The sequence below is a fragment of the Anomaloglossus baeobatrachus genome, chromosome 1, assembly GCF_048569485.1.
Source record: "Anomaloglossus baeobatrachus isolate aAnoBae1 chromosome 1, aAnoBae1.hap1, whole genome shotgun sequence".
NCBI lineage: Eukaryota > Metazoa > Chordata > Amphibia > Anura > Aromobatidae > Anomaloglossus > Anomaloglossus baeobatrachus.
This window is the reverse complement of record NC_134353.1, coordinates 687,842,699-687,860,681: the sequence shown is the minus strand read 5'-3', so window position 1 is coordinate 687,860,681 and position 17,983 is coordinate 687,842,699. Positions and strand designations below refer to the sequence as shown.

General features: G+C 44.5%; 1 protein-coding gene across 1 annotated transcript in view; it reads right to left on the bottom strand.

The window, feature by feature from the left end:
• Positions 1-4,195: 4,195 nt before the first annotated feature.
• The window catches only part of LOC142249689 (solute carrier family 2, facilitated glucose transporter member 11-like), a 98,733-nt gene continuing 84,945 nt past the window's right edge, over positions 4,196-17,983 (bottom strand). Inside the window, exons 9-12 of the mRNA XM_075321533.1 lie at positions 12,887-12,988; positions 11,905-11,980; positions 7,505-7,632; positions 4,196-4,360 (exon numbers count right to left, since the gene is read on the bottom strand). Of these exons, the coding sequence (XP_075177648.1) occupies positions 4,202-4,360; positions 7,505-7,632; positions 11,905-11,980; positions 12,887-12,988 (465 nt within the window). The 3' untranslated portion in view covers positions 4,196-4,201. The remainder of the gene's footprint in view (positions 4,361-7,504; positions 7,633-11,904; positions 11,981-12,886; positions 12,989-17,983) is intronic.

The window sequence follows — 17,983 nt, the reverse complement described above, 5'->3', positions numbered from 1 at the left end:
CGTTAGACAAAAAAAAATATTTTAACTTTTTACTTGTCTTTTTTTTAACCCCTTCATGACCTAGGATGTGTGTATGTATAATAAAATAATATAAAAGTTTGATTCACCCTCCTTCTCTGCCATGCTATATTTGTAACCTATTCGTAAATGGCAAAATAAGAAAAAAAAATCAAATCATTAGAATTGCAGTTTTTCAGCGACCGCAACAGCACACAAAAATGTAATAAGATGTTTTCAAAACATCATATCAAAGTCTAAATGGTGTAAATTAAAACATCAGCTCAGGTTGCAAAAAGAAGCTATTACAGAGCTCGATTTAGCAAAAAAATAAAAATGGTATGGGTCTCAGATAATGATGACAAGAATTTTTTTTGCACCACTTAAATAAAAGTAAAACCTATGCATGTTTAGTATCTACCTCATTCATACAGACCTGGCAAATCACATTTCCAGGTTATTGTTACTGTATTATGAATGTTATAAATATTGGGGGAAAAATGCAGAATTGTGCTGTTCTAACACACTTTTTTCCCCTTTTTCCAATATGTGACGCCTGTGCGGTAACCAGGTGTCACAAAAATAAGGTAACAGCCCAAGTCCAACATAACTGTGCCAGCTACTAGACACACACTGGCACACCAGGACATTTACACTCGCTGTACCCGGCTGGGAGCCTCACCTAGCCAGATGACAGGGCTTGGCACTGTTAGATAACAGGCAGCCAACTGGGAGGAAAAGACCAGACCTAGGGGAGGAGAAAGTGACCTGGGGAGTGTGGCTAGTGAGCAGTCAGAGAAAGGAAATGAAAGGGGAAGGTTGTGAGTTGAGGAGAGGAGTCGTAAGAAAGGTGTCAAGACAGACCAGAGGCTCTTGAGAAAGTGGAAGGAACCAGAAAAGAAAGTGAGGGGTAAGAAAGTCGGCGGAGTGGTAGTAAACATACTGCAAAGACCTGAAGAGAGAGAACAGGCACTCAGAGGAGGAAAATAGGTGCAGAGCGAGAGATCATGCTCCAAGGACAGGAGGATCCTGTGGGGTGGACATCCAGGGCTCACAGTACTTTGCACACACGGGTTGCAGATCCCAGAACAGACCAGGACTTCAAGCCATCTGTTAACTCTGCCAGGCGGGTGGGTTTTCAGGACTCATCTGCCACCACTAACGTCCGAGGCATCAGCAGCAAAGAGGGGACCGAGTCATATCCCCTTAAATAGTCCAAGCTGCCTGCAGCAGGACCCAGACACCAGGAGGACCTCTAAGTGCTCCACGGCAGGGAGGATCCACACACACCAGAGTGCACAGGAGGTCGAGTGGCACCAGGCAGGCAGGCTCAGCCATCAGGTACACGGGCGCACCTGGGATATAGTACGTCCCCAGGTCATGAATCCAGTGAGTAAAAACCATCAAACTGCCCTCTTTGTCTGGGCTGCTTCATTGCTGCGCGCCTCCACGTTAACACTTCACCTACCCCTGGGGAAAAGCCCTGCTCGTGGAGGGTTCCACCATCCACTCTGCCCCCATGCATTCTCCCCAGTGGGAACCCGCAGTGGCAGACCTACTATACCTGGCCGCAAACCATGAGTGGCGTAGTTGGACTTTATTTTTATTTTTCATTTAAAACTGACGGTGCCCCCGGGTCCGGGACCCCTCGAGCCACGGACTGCCTGGATCCGAGCAGCTCGGCTGTCCCGGGACACGACAAATATATCACATGATAAAATGAATGGTGTGCTGGAAAAAACAAGTCCTTGTATTTATATATTGTTTAATAAATCAAAAAGTCTCAGATCTTGGAAGGGGGGATTTATAGAACAGGACATAAATCCAAAAAAGTACAAAAAAAACAAAACAAAAAAAAAACTTACCAGAATAGCCAACTATGGCTCAAATAGTAAATGCACTAGCAGGATGCAGCAGGCCCCCCCATGATGAAGGCGGGGGCAACTCAGGTGTAGAATACCAATGAGGCAACCACTCGCAGCCTACCATTTCATGGAGGGGGTGCTTGCTAGTATTAAACATACATGTAGATGAAGTTTGCATAGGGCGCCAGTCACACAGGTACGTGTGATGGACAGTGTCTGGCTTGCAGCCTATTGATGACACCCATACTATTAGATCAGGCGGGCTGCCCTGCACTATATAAGTGCACCCACAAGACAGACATGAAAATGAAAAAATGTGCAACTAAAAATTATATAAAATTATAATAAATGTGACACTCTTCACCAGCAATCTGGAGGTGTTGCATGGGAAAATATGGAAAGAATCTTTATTTGTTTTTCTTCCCAGGCTGCTTTAGTTGCTCACAAGTAGTCAGGTGACAATCTTCAACTCCACAGCTCAAGATTGCAACTGACAGCACGATAGTGATGTGGGGGGCACTGGTTTGGCAATCAAGAGGTTATTGCTGTCAAAATTCTATTGCACCACTCCGAGGGCAGATCTAGATGATGAAATTACCAGCTCTGAACAGCTCTCACACAGAAATGAGCGTTTCAGAGCCTACAAACAGCACTAAAGTGCTTACAGCTGTTTTGGTCAACAGTAGTGATGAGCGAGCGCTACTGTGCTGCCCCCGCGTTAGCAGCTGGGCTGCTCGGATCCGGATCCGCGGTGGCTTGAGGGGCGTCCGGACCCAGGGGTCGTGCGGCCACTCAAATAAAGGGGGTATTTACAGGGGATTGTATATTTAAAGTCCGTGACGCCACCCGTGGTGCGTGGTAAGGTGGAGTACCACCGCTGCAGCTGGGAGTACCCGGGGGCGATGGAGTAGGCAGCTAGGTGTTTAACCCCTCCACGGGTAGGGAGAATGCCCGGGACTCGGTGATGGTGTTGGGGAGTGTCGTTGGGAGGGAAAGCGTCACTTGCATACTTACTCATTCCATAAAGCTGACATCGACAACTTGATAAACCAAAGTTCTGGACACCGCTGCCGCCGAGGGGAGTACGTTTGGGTCCCGTTCCCACTGGTGTTGCCTGATGATCTGTGACCTTCCTTTTGGCCGCCGGCTGTCCTCGACAGTTCCGTGCCCCTTGTCACGATCTCCTGCAACTGGGATCCAGCTCCTACTAGGCCCAGACCACCGTCTGCTACCTAGTGACTTCCAAGGAGCCCGGCTCCTGACCTCCTCTCTCCTTCACTCTTACACTTCCTCACTCCTACTGACCTACTCCTGACACTCCTGACCTCCCCTTACCAACCCCACAAGTGGGTGACCCTATTCCACTCAGGCCGTCCACTGGTGGGTGTGGTGCAGAGTGTTCCTAGGATTTTGATTGGCTGATGTTGGCAACACCATTAGTTGGGAACCCGTAACCAAGGAGGAGGTGGATATTGCACAGAAGGGCAGATTGCACAATACCCTGTGACGACCTGATAGGCCAGGGCGTCACACTACCATGCTCGGGTACTCTGTTCTTGTAAAGAGCATTTTGATAATCTGATGGGCTTGACTCATGTATTGAGTATAATGGAAGTCTATGGGGAACTCGTGCATTTTTCCGGAAGATCTTCTGGAAAAATGCTAGTTACCAACGACTTCCATTGTACTCAGTAAACTAGTCAAGCCCATCCGAGCGTCAAAATGCTCTTTACAAGAACCGAGCATGGTAGTGCTCACTTATCACTAGTCAACAACTATTGACTGATCAATCACAGAGCTCATTATAACAGGACTACTCTGATTGCTCACATACCAGTTAGCCATGACTGTGACCTCTCTGGGACAGCAGTGGTCATGGTGGCGTCATGTGATATGGTGACAGAACATTCCCTGGACATAACAGTACGCCCTTGAGCAGTAAGACTCTGCTAAAGCACAGACAAACCCATATGTGTTGTGGATTTGAAATAGAAATCGAAGAACTGTGTTATTTGGTGGGGCTACATTTTACACTTATGGCTTGTATCATGTTATACTATATCTATTATTTTATATTATCATACACCATTGACAACAAACATGTTATTTTAGTAGACAGGAAACAAATAATTCGATATCAGTCTTGCATCACGCAGAGATAATGCCGTCTTGTCCGTTAACGAGATCTGCTTTCAATGATATTATCAGGTCCTTGGACGGCTTCTGAAGTTAGAGCTTCAGATCTCTTTAATATCCATACAAGTCTGTTTTGGCATATAATATACAGTATATGCTTACACTCAAATAGATTAATCAAGCAAATTGACCTCCTCTTGCTGTTACGAGATATAAGAATGTCCAAAATTAAGTTTCTTGAAGTCGTCTTTGATTTCAAGAAAAGATTTGTTCTTTGTTTCAGGTACAATAATGTAGATGAAGACCACGAGTGAAATGCACTCCACAAAGAAAAATAGGAAGCAGTATTGACTTATTCCATTCTGGAAAAAAGCAAATAGAATTCATGTGATATTCAGATTATGATGATAGGTAGCAGTTATGCTGCGGATCGTTCATCTAGATTTGTGTGCAGAAAATATTATAGGGAGGGATGACATCTGATTTTGTTGTGAAAAAGAATAGAAAAGAACATACACATTATGTCTTGCCCTATTTTGGCAGTGTAGTAAAGGCACAGATTAAAACATACAGTGCCTTGAAAAAGTATTCATATCCTGTGAACTTTGTCACATTTTTTATTGTATTTTATTGCAATTTATGTGATATACAAACACTAGGTAGCAAGTATTTATGAAGTGTAAAGGAAATGATACAGGGATTTCTAAATATTTTAAAAATATAACTCTGAAAATTGTGACATGCATTTGTATTCAGCTCCCCTTAATTCAATACTTTGTAGGACTATCTTTTGTTGCAATTACTGCTGCAAGTCTTTTGGGGTATGTCTCTATCAGCTTTTCACATCCAGAGGTTGAAATTTTGCCCATTCTTCTTTGTGAAATAGCTCTAGCTCAGTGAGATTGGATGGAGAGCGTCTGTGAACAGCAATTATCAAGTTTTACAGATTATCTATGGGATTCAGGTTTGGACTTTGACTAGGTCATTCAAACACATGAATATGCGGTGATCTAAACCATGTCATTATAGCCCTGGCAGTACATTTAGCATTGTTTTCCTGCTGGAAGGTGAACCTTCCCCGCCACTCTCAAGTCTTTTACAGTCTCTAACATGTTTTCCTCCAGGATTGCTCTGTATTTAGCTCCATCCATCTTCCCAACAACTCCAGTGGCTGTGTGGGAATCTCCAGCGGCTGGTGCTGGGGTGGTTGTGCAGGGATTTCCAGCAGCTGATGCTGGGACGGCTGTGTGGGGGTCTCCGGCGCCTGGACTGGCGCTGGGGGTGGGCAGTGAGGACTACAAATAATGTCGCCCGGCGTCAGCGCGTGCGCAAATGAAGGTCGCAACTGAAGCTCTCATCTGCACATGTGCCGCCTCAGGCCTATTAATCTCCCAGCAGCAGACTTCAGGAAAATGGTGCTCGAAGGTGGCGCTTGCGCAGATGAGATCTGGGCTTGCCATTGAGCCGAGAGTTCAATCTGCGCTGACTCCGGGCGCCATATCTTTGAAGTCCTCACGCCCGCTCTCGCCACCACCACAGCAGCAGCCCAAGCCCCAGCACCAGCACGGCTACCCCAGCACAGCTGCCGCAGACCCAGCACAGTCTACACTTTCTGGAACACCCACCGCCACTGCCTCCTTTGACTCTGCTCCACCACCACTGCATCCCCCTCCGGTAAGACACCACTGGATTATAATAGTGACCCTATTTTTTTCACCTTTTTTTGCTCTGAATTTGGGGTGTGTCTTATAATTTGGTGTGTCTTATGAACCGAAAAATATGGTATATATCGATCTCACAACTAAAGGTATGTTTAGAATCCGCATGATAGCACCAGTATAGCTTGCAGCTCTTTATACCACTAGCTTTAGTTTTTATATGAAAATCCTGGTGGTTGGTCCTCTTTAATCGCCTACTGATTAAACAGGGTCAGGGTCTCTGTCCCTACAGAATGCCTCTCTCAAGTGGAAAAACCTGGTGATAGATTCTCTATAATGCCCTAACAATTTTTCATTTGTTTGCACTTGCATTTTTCTTTCCCTTCTTCCAAGACCCATATTTTTTTTTTTATTTTACTGTTAACATAGCTTGTTTTTTATGTGGGACACATTGAATGAAGTTTGAATGACACCATTTACTTTATCATATACAGCATATATAGAAAAAAATTCTAAGTGAAAATATATGGTAAAAACAATGAAATTTCTCAAATGTCTTTTTTTTTGTTTTAGTTTTTTTTCATAATTGAGGCTGTATCAGACTTGTTTTGTGAGAACTGAGGTCTTTTTTTATTGCGGTTTAGTTGTTGTTGATATTATTTTTGGGTACCTCGATGTGTTGACCAAAAAAAACCAAAAACAATTGTCCATTTATTTTTGTTTTACGTCATCATTTCCCGTAAGTGGTAAAAAAAAAGAATAATATTTTTGATAGATCAGACTTTTTTTTAATGCAACAATAACAAATATGCTTACTTTTTACATTCTGCATTTTTTATTTTTAAATAGGGGAAAAAGGGGTGATTCTAAGCTTTAAACAAACAGCAAATGTTTGTATTGTGATCTCCTCACAATAGACTAAAAAGCACATCCGAATGTTTTCATTTTTATGTTTTTTTTTTTGTTTTTTAAATATAGCTACATTTTGTATTTTTTTTTCTTTTTACATTTTTTTTATTTTTTTAAGATCTCATAGGGACTTGAATCTGCATTTTATAACTTGTATTAAAGGCTGTAATACTTCAAGTACACAAGCCTTGTCGAGTCCCAGAGATCTATTTAATGTGCACAGATTGTACCGTGAATTTTGGTCCACTTTAATGAATAATTACAATGAAAACTTCAGTAGAGAAGGTTAACAAATAGAGAAAATTTGTTAATTTGCCCAAGCAAGATGATCAACCTTGAATTTAATCAGTGTGCTGCTGTTTTACAAGCCAAATTTGGTGGGTTGTAATATCTGGATGATGATGCCTGGGATATAATGGCCAGAGGAAACTAGCCAACGGGCTTTTCATATATAAAGTAAAGCCAGTGCTATACTGACGCTAGGATGCTTAATGTAAACATACCTTTTGTTCAGAGATTGGACGTTTTATTTCAGAGATATGTGCATGTAAAGTTCCAGCAATGCACTGCTATTTGATTGACAGGTGCAACAGGAAAGGAATATGTTGGTCGGGTCTTGATATCTATTCCCACCCCTGTCTGCCGGCCTAGCCTTCCTCCCCTTGTCGCCATCATAGTATTTAATTCAAGCGCAGACAGACAGGTTCGGAATAGATAGCAAGACCCGACCCACATATTCTCTTCCTGTTGCACATGTCAACCAAATAGCAGTACACTGCTGAAACTTTTCTTGCACATATTTCTGAAATAAAACATCCAATCGCTGAACAAAAGGTATGCTTACCTTCAGCATCCTACTGCCAGTATAGCACTGGATTTACTTTATATATGAAAAATCCTGCTGGTTGGTTCCCTACAAGACACAGAAATGATACCTACAACTATAAATGGGAAGGCCATTCCAATTGCGAAAAAACTTATCCAGTTTATACATCCTCCGATCATGTAAGCTGCTGTCCTTGCTGATTGGGTAAATAGTTCTGCAGTTAGGGTACTTGTGACACCACCTAAGGATTCAAGAATACAATGGTTTCTGTTAGAAAGAAAACATTTTTTTCAAGGCATATAATGATTTTACTAAAACTTCAATTATCATGCACTTCTGATTCACAAACATTTGAAATGTCATACAGCCTTAAGTGTGATAATGTTTAATACTTCATATCACCTATAGTGATGCTTAGGAGAAACCAAACACTTACCTCTGGGTTCTCCTTCAAATTACATGTTAGGAATGGAGCGGGAGTAGCCATTACAGTTGGGCCAGGGGTTTCGACCTAATTTACCACGGAGTCAGGGCTTACCCAGGAAGGTCATGACTAAGCAACTAACTGGTCTTCTCTAAAGCCTCTGGTGGTGAGGTTAGGCTTGTGCAGCAGGTAGTTGCCAGATACCACTTCAAGGTAGTCACCAGGTCCGCAGCACCTGACCCCAACAGAGGCAGACGGGACAGAGTCAGGACAACAGGTTAGAGATAGGACTGGCAACAGGCAAAGCGAAGTTGGAGCCACAGGCTAGAGTCTGTACTGGCAACAGGTAAGACGGTGTCGGAGCCACAGGCTGGAGTCTGACAGGACAGATACAGGTTTGGATACAGGTGGGAGTACAGGTTCAGGTACAGAGGACGGGTTCCAGGTAAAAGGACAGGTACTGGTACACAACACAGTTGAAGTTCTGGTATTATTTTTTATTATTATTATAATTACTGGTACAGACAGGGTCACAGGTACTGAGGCACAGGAACAGGGACCTGACTAAGAATTAACCTGCATAGGACTGACAAGGAACTAACATTGTTCAGGCACCTCCCTACAGGGGAGAGTGCCTTAAATACTTAGTGCCTGGGGACTCTTCCGGAGAACGTGCACCTCCCCTTTAAGAAGTGGGGAGCGTTTGTGTGCCCTAAGTGCGAAGCCAGAATACCTAGGATGCTGGGAGCCACAGCGGGAACCAGAGCAGGGGATGAGACATGTGTAGTCACGGCAGCGAGTACGGCAGCTTCCCTGTCAGGAGGAAAGAGCGGAGCAGTGCAGGGATGCTGGCGTTACAGTATCCTCCTCCTTACACCCCGTCTTCTCTAGGTCCAAAAAAATCTTTTCAGGATATGTGGGGCATGAATATTCTCCCGGAGCTACCACAATCTCTCTTTAGGTCAAAATCCCTATCAATCAACCAGTAGTTCATCATACTCTTCACCTTCTTCATGACCAATATATTCTTTACCTCAAAGACATTCTCAGAGCTGACAGTTGTAGGAATGGGTAGCATAAGAAGGACATTCGCTTGGGAGCCATGTTCAAAGTATATGAAGGACAAGCGGAAATTAATTCCAAAATATCCCTCGCATGGAGGGTCACCAGTACTGCCATGTGATGAATTGAATGGTCTTTCTATGCCCGACATGGCAGGCTAATTTGGGAGATTGACGCAACAACAAGATTTGCTTCCTATTAAACTTGGACAGAAAAGTCCTTCCTAGGGGAACTTGGGACAAAGCCACTGGAGCCTGTGCAACCATCTCAGTGGACTCAACGACATATTCGGGTTCCTCATGCTTCTTGTCGAAAACCTCAACATCTGACCAACAAGCAGGAAGCAAGGCTGGAAGACAGGCTGATACCTCAGAAGTTCTGGTTGTATGAACACTGAGCAGACACTTCTCATGGCAATACTGTCCCCAACGGAGCACTTGTCCGTATTTCCAGTCAAGAACAGGTTTGTAGGTATGGAGCGAAGGCAGTCCCAGGAGGAGTGGGCAAGACAGGTTTGGAAGCACCAGAAAGTAGATCTTCTTTGTATGCAAAGTTTCTAATAGAAGTTGTACCTGTTCAGAAACCAAGTTTATGGGTTCAAATAAGGGTTTTCCATCAATGAACGACACCATCAAAGGACTTCGAAGGGGTTGAATGGAAATCCAATAAAGATCCACTGCGACTTTTTGCAGGTAGTTTCCTGCTAACACGGAAAACACAAGAATCATTTCACAAAATGGGGTATCACCACACAATATGGACACAGACAGATTCAGTGGAGGTAGAGGAATTAACTTCAACCAGGGCAACTTTTATTACCAGCCCTAGTCTATAAAGTCCTGACCTCAAGGGACATGAATGGATGAAGTTTCCCGTACATCCCCAGTAAAAGCACACAGTCCTTTGGCGCAACGATGTTCTCGCCATTGCTCAGTCAGCTTGATATGATCGACTTGCATCGGTTTTGGAGTGGTAACGGGAGCTGGAATCTGGGAAGTGAGCAGACTCTTGAGGGGTGAAGCCAGGCGCCATTGGTTTCCTTTGGCATGTCAACTCTCTAGACCATTCCTGGAACCGGAGATCAACCTGCGTTGCAAAGGAAATTGGATCATCCAGAGTAGTTGGGTTATCACGACCAGAAATTTCATCCTTGATCTTCCCTGACAGATGTTCCCAACAGGTGGCTACCTGCACCTCATTATTCCATCTTAGTTCAAAGGAAATAATGTGGAATTGCAGTTTTACCCACAGTCTGAATACCTTGACACAGCTGCAGAAGGGAGGATGCTGCAGAGGTGACACAACCCGGCTACGGACTGATCCAGGCAAGAGCCTCTCCACCAAGATGGGACATTAGAAATGGCACTTTGGCCCAGTCTGAAGAAAACTGGTGGGCCAGCAGTTCAAAGTGTAGCGTGCACTGGATGAGAAACCCTCAGCATTGCTTTGCATCACCGTCGAATTGTGATTGGAGCAGACAGACAAGGCCTTGATACGTTTAGTGCAGGAGCATTCAGGCAGACATTTACTGCTCATAGGTGGATCAAGAATTGACCTTGCTGTTCCTGTAGGTGAGATATCTCACTGTAAAGTTTGGACAGGGGTGGAGTCTCTGAGTCAGTGGGATCTATGGCCTTAGCAGACTATTACGGCCAGAATCGGCGTAACCATTACGGCTGGGATGGGGGTGTGGATTCACTGCACGATGGAGCCCAAGCTTAACCTGGAGGAGCATGACTGAGTAGCTACCTGGTCTTCCATAGAGCCTTTGATGGTGAGGTTAGGTTTGTGTTGCATGTAGCTGCCAGGCAGCAATCCAGGGCAGTCCCTGGATCCACAGTAGCTGACCCAAACTACGGAAGACAAGACAGAGTTAAGACAACAGACTAGAGACAGCACTGGCAACAGGCGAGACAGATGGAGCCACAGGATGGAGTCTGGACTGTCAACAGGTTCAGGTACAGGCAGGATGGGTACAGATTTGGGTACAGGCAGGGGTATGAGTTCAGATACACAGGACGATTCCAGGTCACAGGCCAGGTATTGGTACACAGGACGGGTTCAAGTTCTAGTACAGGCAGGGTCACAGATACTGAGACACAGGAACAGGGACCTGACAATGTTACTAGCATGCACAGGACTGACAAGGAACTAACATTGCTCAGTCACCTCCCTACAGGAGAGAGTGCCATAAATACCTAGTGCCTCCCAGCCATAGGCCAGGAACACTGCCAGAGTATGTGCATTGTCTCTTTAAGAAGCAAAGCCCATGTGTACACATGTGTGGCCAGGATACCTGCGCAAAACACACAGGCCCAGGGAGCTTGAAGCCATTGCGGGAAACGGAGCAGTGCAGGGATGCTGACGTTGGGTCATCTGCGCATGGGATTTCTAGAAATCCCATCCACTGTGCTTGTACTGTACTTTACAGTGTTTTGGACACAGGGAAAACACGCTGCATCCAAAATGTTGCGAAAACTGATCTTCGGCACATGCCCTAAGTTGTTGAAACTGAGATGCCAAAGTCTTTGGAGATAGTCTTCTACACATTAGGCTGCTTGTCATTGTTGGTAATAGCATTTTAGACAGTTCTTTTGTCTTTGCCATTGTGAACAAGGATCACAGAATAAAAATGGCCTTTTAAAGCAACAAAACACCCATTCATTGGCTAAAGTCACATGAACACTGATAAGGTTGGGATAAGTGAGTCTAGCTTGTAATTAATCACAGATTTGTCAGATTTTTTTCTGTACTTTCATTCAAACTGTACAAAATAGGTCATCAATCTTGCACCAATATGGTTGTCAGTTTTGTATCCCTTTTCCTGCCAAGTTTTTATATGGTTATTTTTCTGTCCTGCTTTTTCCTGTATTTCACATATCTATTCAAGCAGTTTCACTAAACACTTTATTTAAGAAGACATTTTACTTGTTGTATCTAGTATTCACCGGCACCCATGACATTTAGAACTGCATATTGCACTCTGAGCAAATGCTATTGTTCTTATTTTTCTCATTGTTTACTTACCAGGTCCTAGACCAAAACTTAACATGAAGGCTAATAGAGCCGCCATACTTAAATAGGGAACCCATGGGTAAGAGTCCTGCAAAATAACAAAAAAACAGCCTTATTTGTATGTTATAGTTTATTCCATATGCTGTTATCCTCCTATATAATATGAGGGCTTCATGTGGGTTCTGTCCCTTAACAGGGCTTTCACTGACATCTTTGCATTACCCACTTTGCGTTTTCAGCAAAGGTTCTCTGGATTGAATCCCCTGATTTGCTACTGGCCAGTGGACAAACCTGATCAAAACTGTACAGAAAGTATCAAGAATACAATCACCAGGGAGACAAATGGTAAGGAGCAAGGTTGGAGCCTAATGCAAAGTGATGAATTTATGCAGTCCAGAGTGAATTCCAAGTATTATTCGATGTATAACAGCCAATTAGTAGTTAGCCGGCTTGGACAGACAACATATTACACACATAACTGGCAAGGACTGGACGTCAAGGGGAATTTTAAATAGGCCGCCCTGAAGATGGTCTGCTTACCAGCAAGACCTAATTTACATGAAGTAAAATACAGAAAGAAGCTTGGCCGCAATGGTGCCGCCTGGCAGAACAGACTGTTCATTAAGTAAGATGTCAGGCAGTGCGGTGAGCGCGCTAACCAACGATGACATGGGCAGTGCCCCCTCTGCCAATGCAGGAACAGGGTCCTCTGAGATTGTAGCAAATGTGTAGAATAAGCTAAGAATTTTGATATGGAAATGATGAAACATTACATATGAGGCCAAGAGCTTTGCTTTTTACATTGATATAGCTGCTGGAATAGCTTGATAATTTGATTTAGGATATTTTATCTTTTATTATGTACAGTATATAATAAGAGAACCAGTGAAAAACGTATTGCAATGCACTGTATTATTAATAGATAACAGAAAGGAGGTTGTGCCAGAAAAGTTGCCAGTTAGGATACAGGATAAAAACTGTTCTTTATAATTACCTGATACTTGAGCGTCACTGTTAATATAATGCAAAACAATGCCATCAAGGAATAACCTGAGATGATGAGAACCCGTCTTCCAGTTCTGTCTATCAGCAAACCCTGCAAATAATAACCTTATTAATATCAGAGAACTTTTCTGGATCCATCAGCTACAAAAACCTAGCTGCTTATTACTGTGTGAATGTTCAACTTGTGATCCTTACAGTGAAGTATAAACCTTGCCCTATGAAAGTGTCATCTGCAAACGTAGAGTTTGGAAAACATACCAAGATCAAGTAATCTGTCTTCTACATGTGATTGTTGTGCTGTGTTGAATGTTGATATCTAAATCAATTATTCTCAGAAGTTATTGATTATACAGTCATGGCCCAAAGTGTTGGCATCCTTGAAATTGTTCCAAAAAATTAAGTATTTCTCCCAGATTTTCTTTTCACTTACACGTTTTATCATACACATGTTTACTTCCTTTGTATATATTGGAACAACACAAAAAAAAACCTGAGTAAAAAAAGGCAAATTGGACATAATTTCACAGAAAACTGCAAAAAGGGGCCAGACAAAATTGTTGGCACCCTCGTCTTAACATTTGGTTGCAAACTCTTTGGAGTAAATACCGTATTTTTCAGACTATAAGACGCACCTTTTCCCCCCAAATGTTGGGGGAAAGTGGGGGGTGCGTCTTATAGTCTGAATGTAGGCTGCGGTGAATGAGGGTGCTGCGGTGGAGCAGGTCATCGGGGGCACGAGCAGGCTGTAGCAGCCTGCCGTGACCACGTGGACCCGCTCATTTAATATGCACGCCCATCATCCCGCCCATCATCTCTCAGCACTGAAGCCGGGGCTTACAGGTGGGCGGGGTGATGGGCGGGGGATGCGCGGATAGTAAACAGCCTGCCCGCATGATCACCCCTGGCAACTACAGCCTGGAGTGATCATGTGCGGCTGTATTCACTGCCCCCGCGCATCATCATCAGCGCGGGGGGCAGTGAATCAGTATACTCACCAGCCATGATCCCTGCAGCACCGCGATGTCCTCCTGTCTGCCGGTGGTGGCTGTGTGTAGACATTAGCGGTGCGCACAGCGATAATGTCATTGCTGTGCGCATGTCTCCGCCGCTGCCGGCACAGACAGGAGGACATCGCGATGCTGCAGGGAGCGTGGCCTGCTCCACACTCCAGCGGCGCTGCTGCCGGCACAGACAGGAGGACATTGCGATGCTGCAGGGAGCGTGGCCGGCTCCACACTCCAGCGGCGCTGCTGCTTACACAGACGGAGGAGGAGCGAGGCTGCAGGGAGTGAGGTAAGGTGAGTATGAATGTTTATTTTTTTTATGTGCCACAGGATGCGGGCCATATACCAGGATGGGGGTATACAGCAGGATGGGGCTATATTATGAGCAGGATGGGGATATATTATGAGTAGGATGGGGGTATATGAGCAGGATGGGGGTATATGAGGAGGATGGCGGTATATGAGCAGGATGGGGGTATATTATGAGCAGGATGGGGATATATGAGCAGGATGGGGGTATATTATGAGTAGGATGGGGGTATATTATGAGCAGGATGGGGGTATATTATGAGCAGAATGGGGGTATATAGCAGGATGGGGGTATATGAGCAGGATGGGGGTATATAGCAGGATGGGGGTATATATCAGGATGGGAGTATATAGCAGGATGGGGGCATATAGCAGGATGCGGCCATATGCCAGGATGGGTTATATAGCAGTATGCAGCCATATGCCAGTAAATAGTAGAATGCGGCCATATGCCAGGATGACAATATATAGCAGGATGGGGGCTGTACCAGGATGAGGGACATATACTGTATATACAAGGCAGGAGGATCATTACCAGGCTGGGGTACCTTAGTAGAGAATTTGGGGACATTACCCCCATAACAGTGTCAGCAGCAGATCCTCGCCCCATAACAGTGTGTCATGACCACATTTTTTGCTTAAAATTTTATTTTCCCATTTTCCTCCTCTACAGTAAAACCAGGGTATGTCTTATGGTCTGGTGCGTCTTATAGTCCGAAAAATACGGTAACTGCTATTAATCGCTTCCTATAGTCTTCAACAAGCTTCTTAAACTTGTCAAGTGAAATTTTAGACCATTTTTTTGCTAACTGCTCCAGGTCTCATATTTGAAGGATGCCTTCTCCCAACAGCAATTTTAAGAGCTCTCCATAGGGGTTCAATGGGATTTAGATCCAGACTCATTGCTGGCCACTTCAGAACTCTCCAGAGCTTTGTTTCCTCATCTATTTCTGGGTGCTGTTTTTCATATGTTTGTGATCATTGTCCTGCTGGAAGACCATTCACCAAGGGTGGAATCTCCGCTTTCTGACACCGAGCAAGCACATCCACTTCCTTGTCCCAGCACAGCATTCAGGTGTCCCTACCCCAGGCTTTGGAATGCAAGCGGATATACGCAGCCACTTACAGGCCCAAACACTAAATGCCCACATTTACAGGCTGCTTACCATGGAAATGTTGCAGTTTACGCTTGTGGACACTTAGGCTTTCCATAACGTCACGGCGCTGGCTGTCCTCGGTACTCTGTGCCAAGAAACCACTATTTCTCCTAGTGTGAGATACATGCCTTACACAAGCTCATGTTCAATAACATCACCCTTGCCCTAACTAATGCAGTTACTGGGAAGTTGCACATAACCTCCAACACGTGGACAAATGATTGTGGCTAAGGATGCTACATTTCCCTCACGGCACACTGGGTGAACCTTGTAGAAGCACGGACAGAGTCGGACCAGGGAATGGAGTCACACCCACACCTGATAGCGGGTCCTAGTTTCATCAGGGTTTCCCCCACCTCCTACACTAGGTCCTGCACCCCCTCCTACTTCCCATCTTCCATCTCTGAATTGTCACCCATATCCATGGCAAGCTAGAAGGACTGCAGCACTGCCCTGGTGAAGTGGCAAACAGGCCTCTGCTGAAACTAATTTCTGTAGCTGGGAAACAGCACACCGCCGCAGTTGTTGAAAGTTCTAACAGATCAGAAAGATCTGAGGCTCTTGCTGCCAAACTTACAACCAGGCATGGTCAGCTGTGATAATGGCCATAACCTGGTTGCGGCTCCAAAGCTTGGCAAGCTCGCACGCATACCACACCCGGCCCATGTGCTCAGCTTAGTTGTTCAGCGGTTTGTGAAAACCTACCTAGATTTGCCTTGGCTACTTGTGAAGGTATGCTGTGTGTGCACCCGTTTCTGCAAGTCAGCTGCAGCTGCCACCGGTGTGGCAGTGCTGCAGCAGCGCTTGCAAGTGCCAGCTCACTGACTGGTGTGCAACGTGCCCACACGCTGGAACTTCACATTACATATGTTGACAAGGCTTTGTGAGCAGCAGGGGGCAGTAGTTGAATACCAGCTACAACATGCTCATTGGTATTCCGATCAGCCTCTACACATAAGAACTGATGAGAGGTATAAATGTCTAACATGTGAGGTTCTCCAAAACTTTGAGGAATCAACCATGATAGTGAGGGGTGATGATGACGCCATAATTAGAATACCCATCCTACTTCTGTGCCTACTTAAATGCTCGCTGCTGAAAATTAAAGAGGAAGCTTTGCATGCACACCAGTTGAAGATGGTAGACAGGGTGATACTACCCAGCCCAGCATCATTTCATCTACTCAGCGTAGATTGAGTGATAATGAGAAGGAGGAGGCTTAGGAGAAGCAACAGGAGATGGCTGCCTGTACTACAGAGGGTACTACCAGCTTCATCCCATCTGTTCAGCATGGATGGCCTGAAGAGAAGGAGCAGGAGGAGGAGATGGAGAGTTGTCCTCCTGGTGGGGACAGGGAAGTCTTGCCTGTTGGGAGTGGCCAAGTGGCTGACTTTATGTCTTACTGGCTTTCAAGTGACCATTGCGTTATGCATATTTTGGCCAAAACTGATTACTGGTTGTTCACCCTTCTTGACTCATGCTACAAAAAGAACCTTCCATCTCTCCTGCAACAGAGAGGCCTATTAAAATAGGGCAATACCAGAATGCCCGAGTTAAACAGTGCAAAAATTCCCATCTGACAATACTGGCAGCACAGGTCATAGTTCCTTGGCAAACAAGGGAGGAGACACAAGGGAGACACACACCAGCAGGTCAATTAGAGGCAGGGGAACACTATCAAAGTTCTGGGATATTTTCATTAGACCCTTCCAGCACCCAAGCCCAAAGGCCGAGGGGTATTCTGACAAGGAGGGAAAAGTTTTGGAAGATGGTGAAGGAGCACCTAGCCAACCGTAGCAGCATCTATAATTCCTCTATGTCGTATAACTATTGGGTACCAATGCTAGACACATGGCATGAACTGCCCCTCTACGCCTTAGAAGTGCTGGACTGCCCTGCCAATAGTATTTTTGTCTGAGCGAGTTTTTAGTACCACGGGGGCAAAATAACTGATAGCATTTTCAGTTGACATACAAATGTGCATGACATGCTGAATTATCAAAATGAACTAGGCCTGGATTGGCCCAGTCTTCTCAACCCTACCGGCTAACAGCACTGGAACATCAATGTAATTAAAAGGTTCCTTTTTTGGTGTATTCCCATGCACCCCTTCCCCACATGACTACAGATATAGTTGCACTATTTGTGCTGGATTCCATTATGGGGCGTATGCATGCCAGTCATTAGATTCTATAGGAATTATAATCCACATTTACTGGCCATCCTTATTTTGATTTGATGTTACTGGGTCAGAATTTTTTCTCTATAACTTGTGCATGTTCCCCTAAGTAGATATAAAAATTGTTGTCTATACTGCTTTGAGTTCAAGTTTTGTAAATATAGGTGTCCGTTCATATTTAGTTCTATCTACCCCTCTGTAATGTGACACTTTTATATATATATATATATATATATATATATATATATACTAGAAGGTGGCCCGATTCTACGCATCGGGTATTCTAGAATTTACGTATTGTGTAGTTCATGTGTGATTTTTGTTTTTTATATATATATATATATATATATATATATATAGATGTTGTTGTGTGTAGTTACCAAGTGTTTGTGTAGGGTGCTGTACATGTTCTGGGTGTTGTCTGGGTGTGGCGGGGG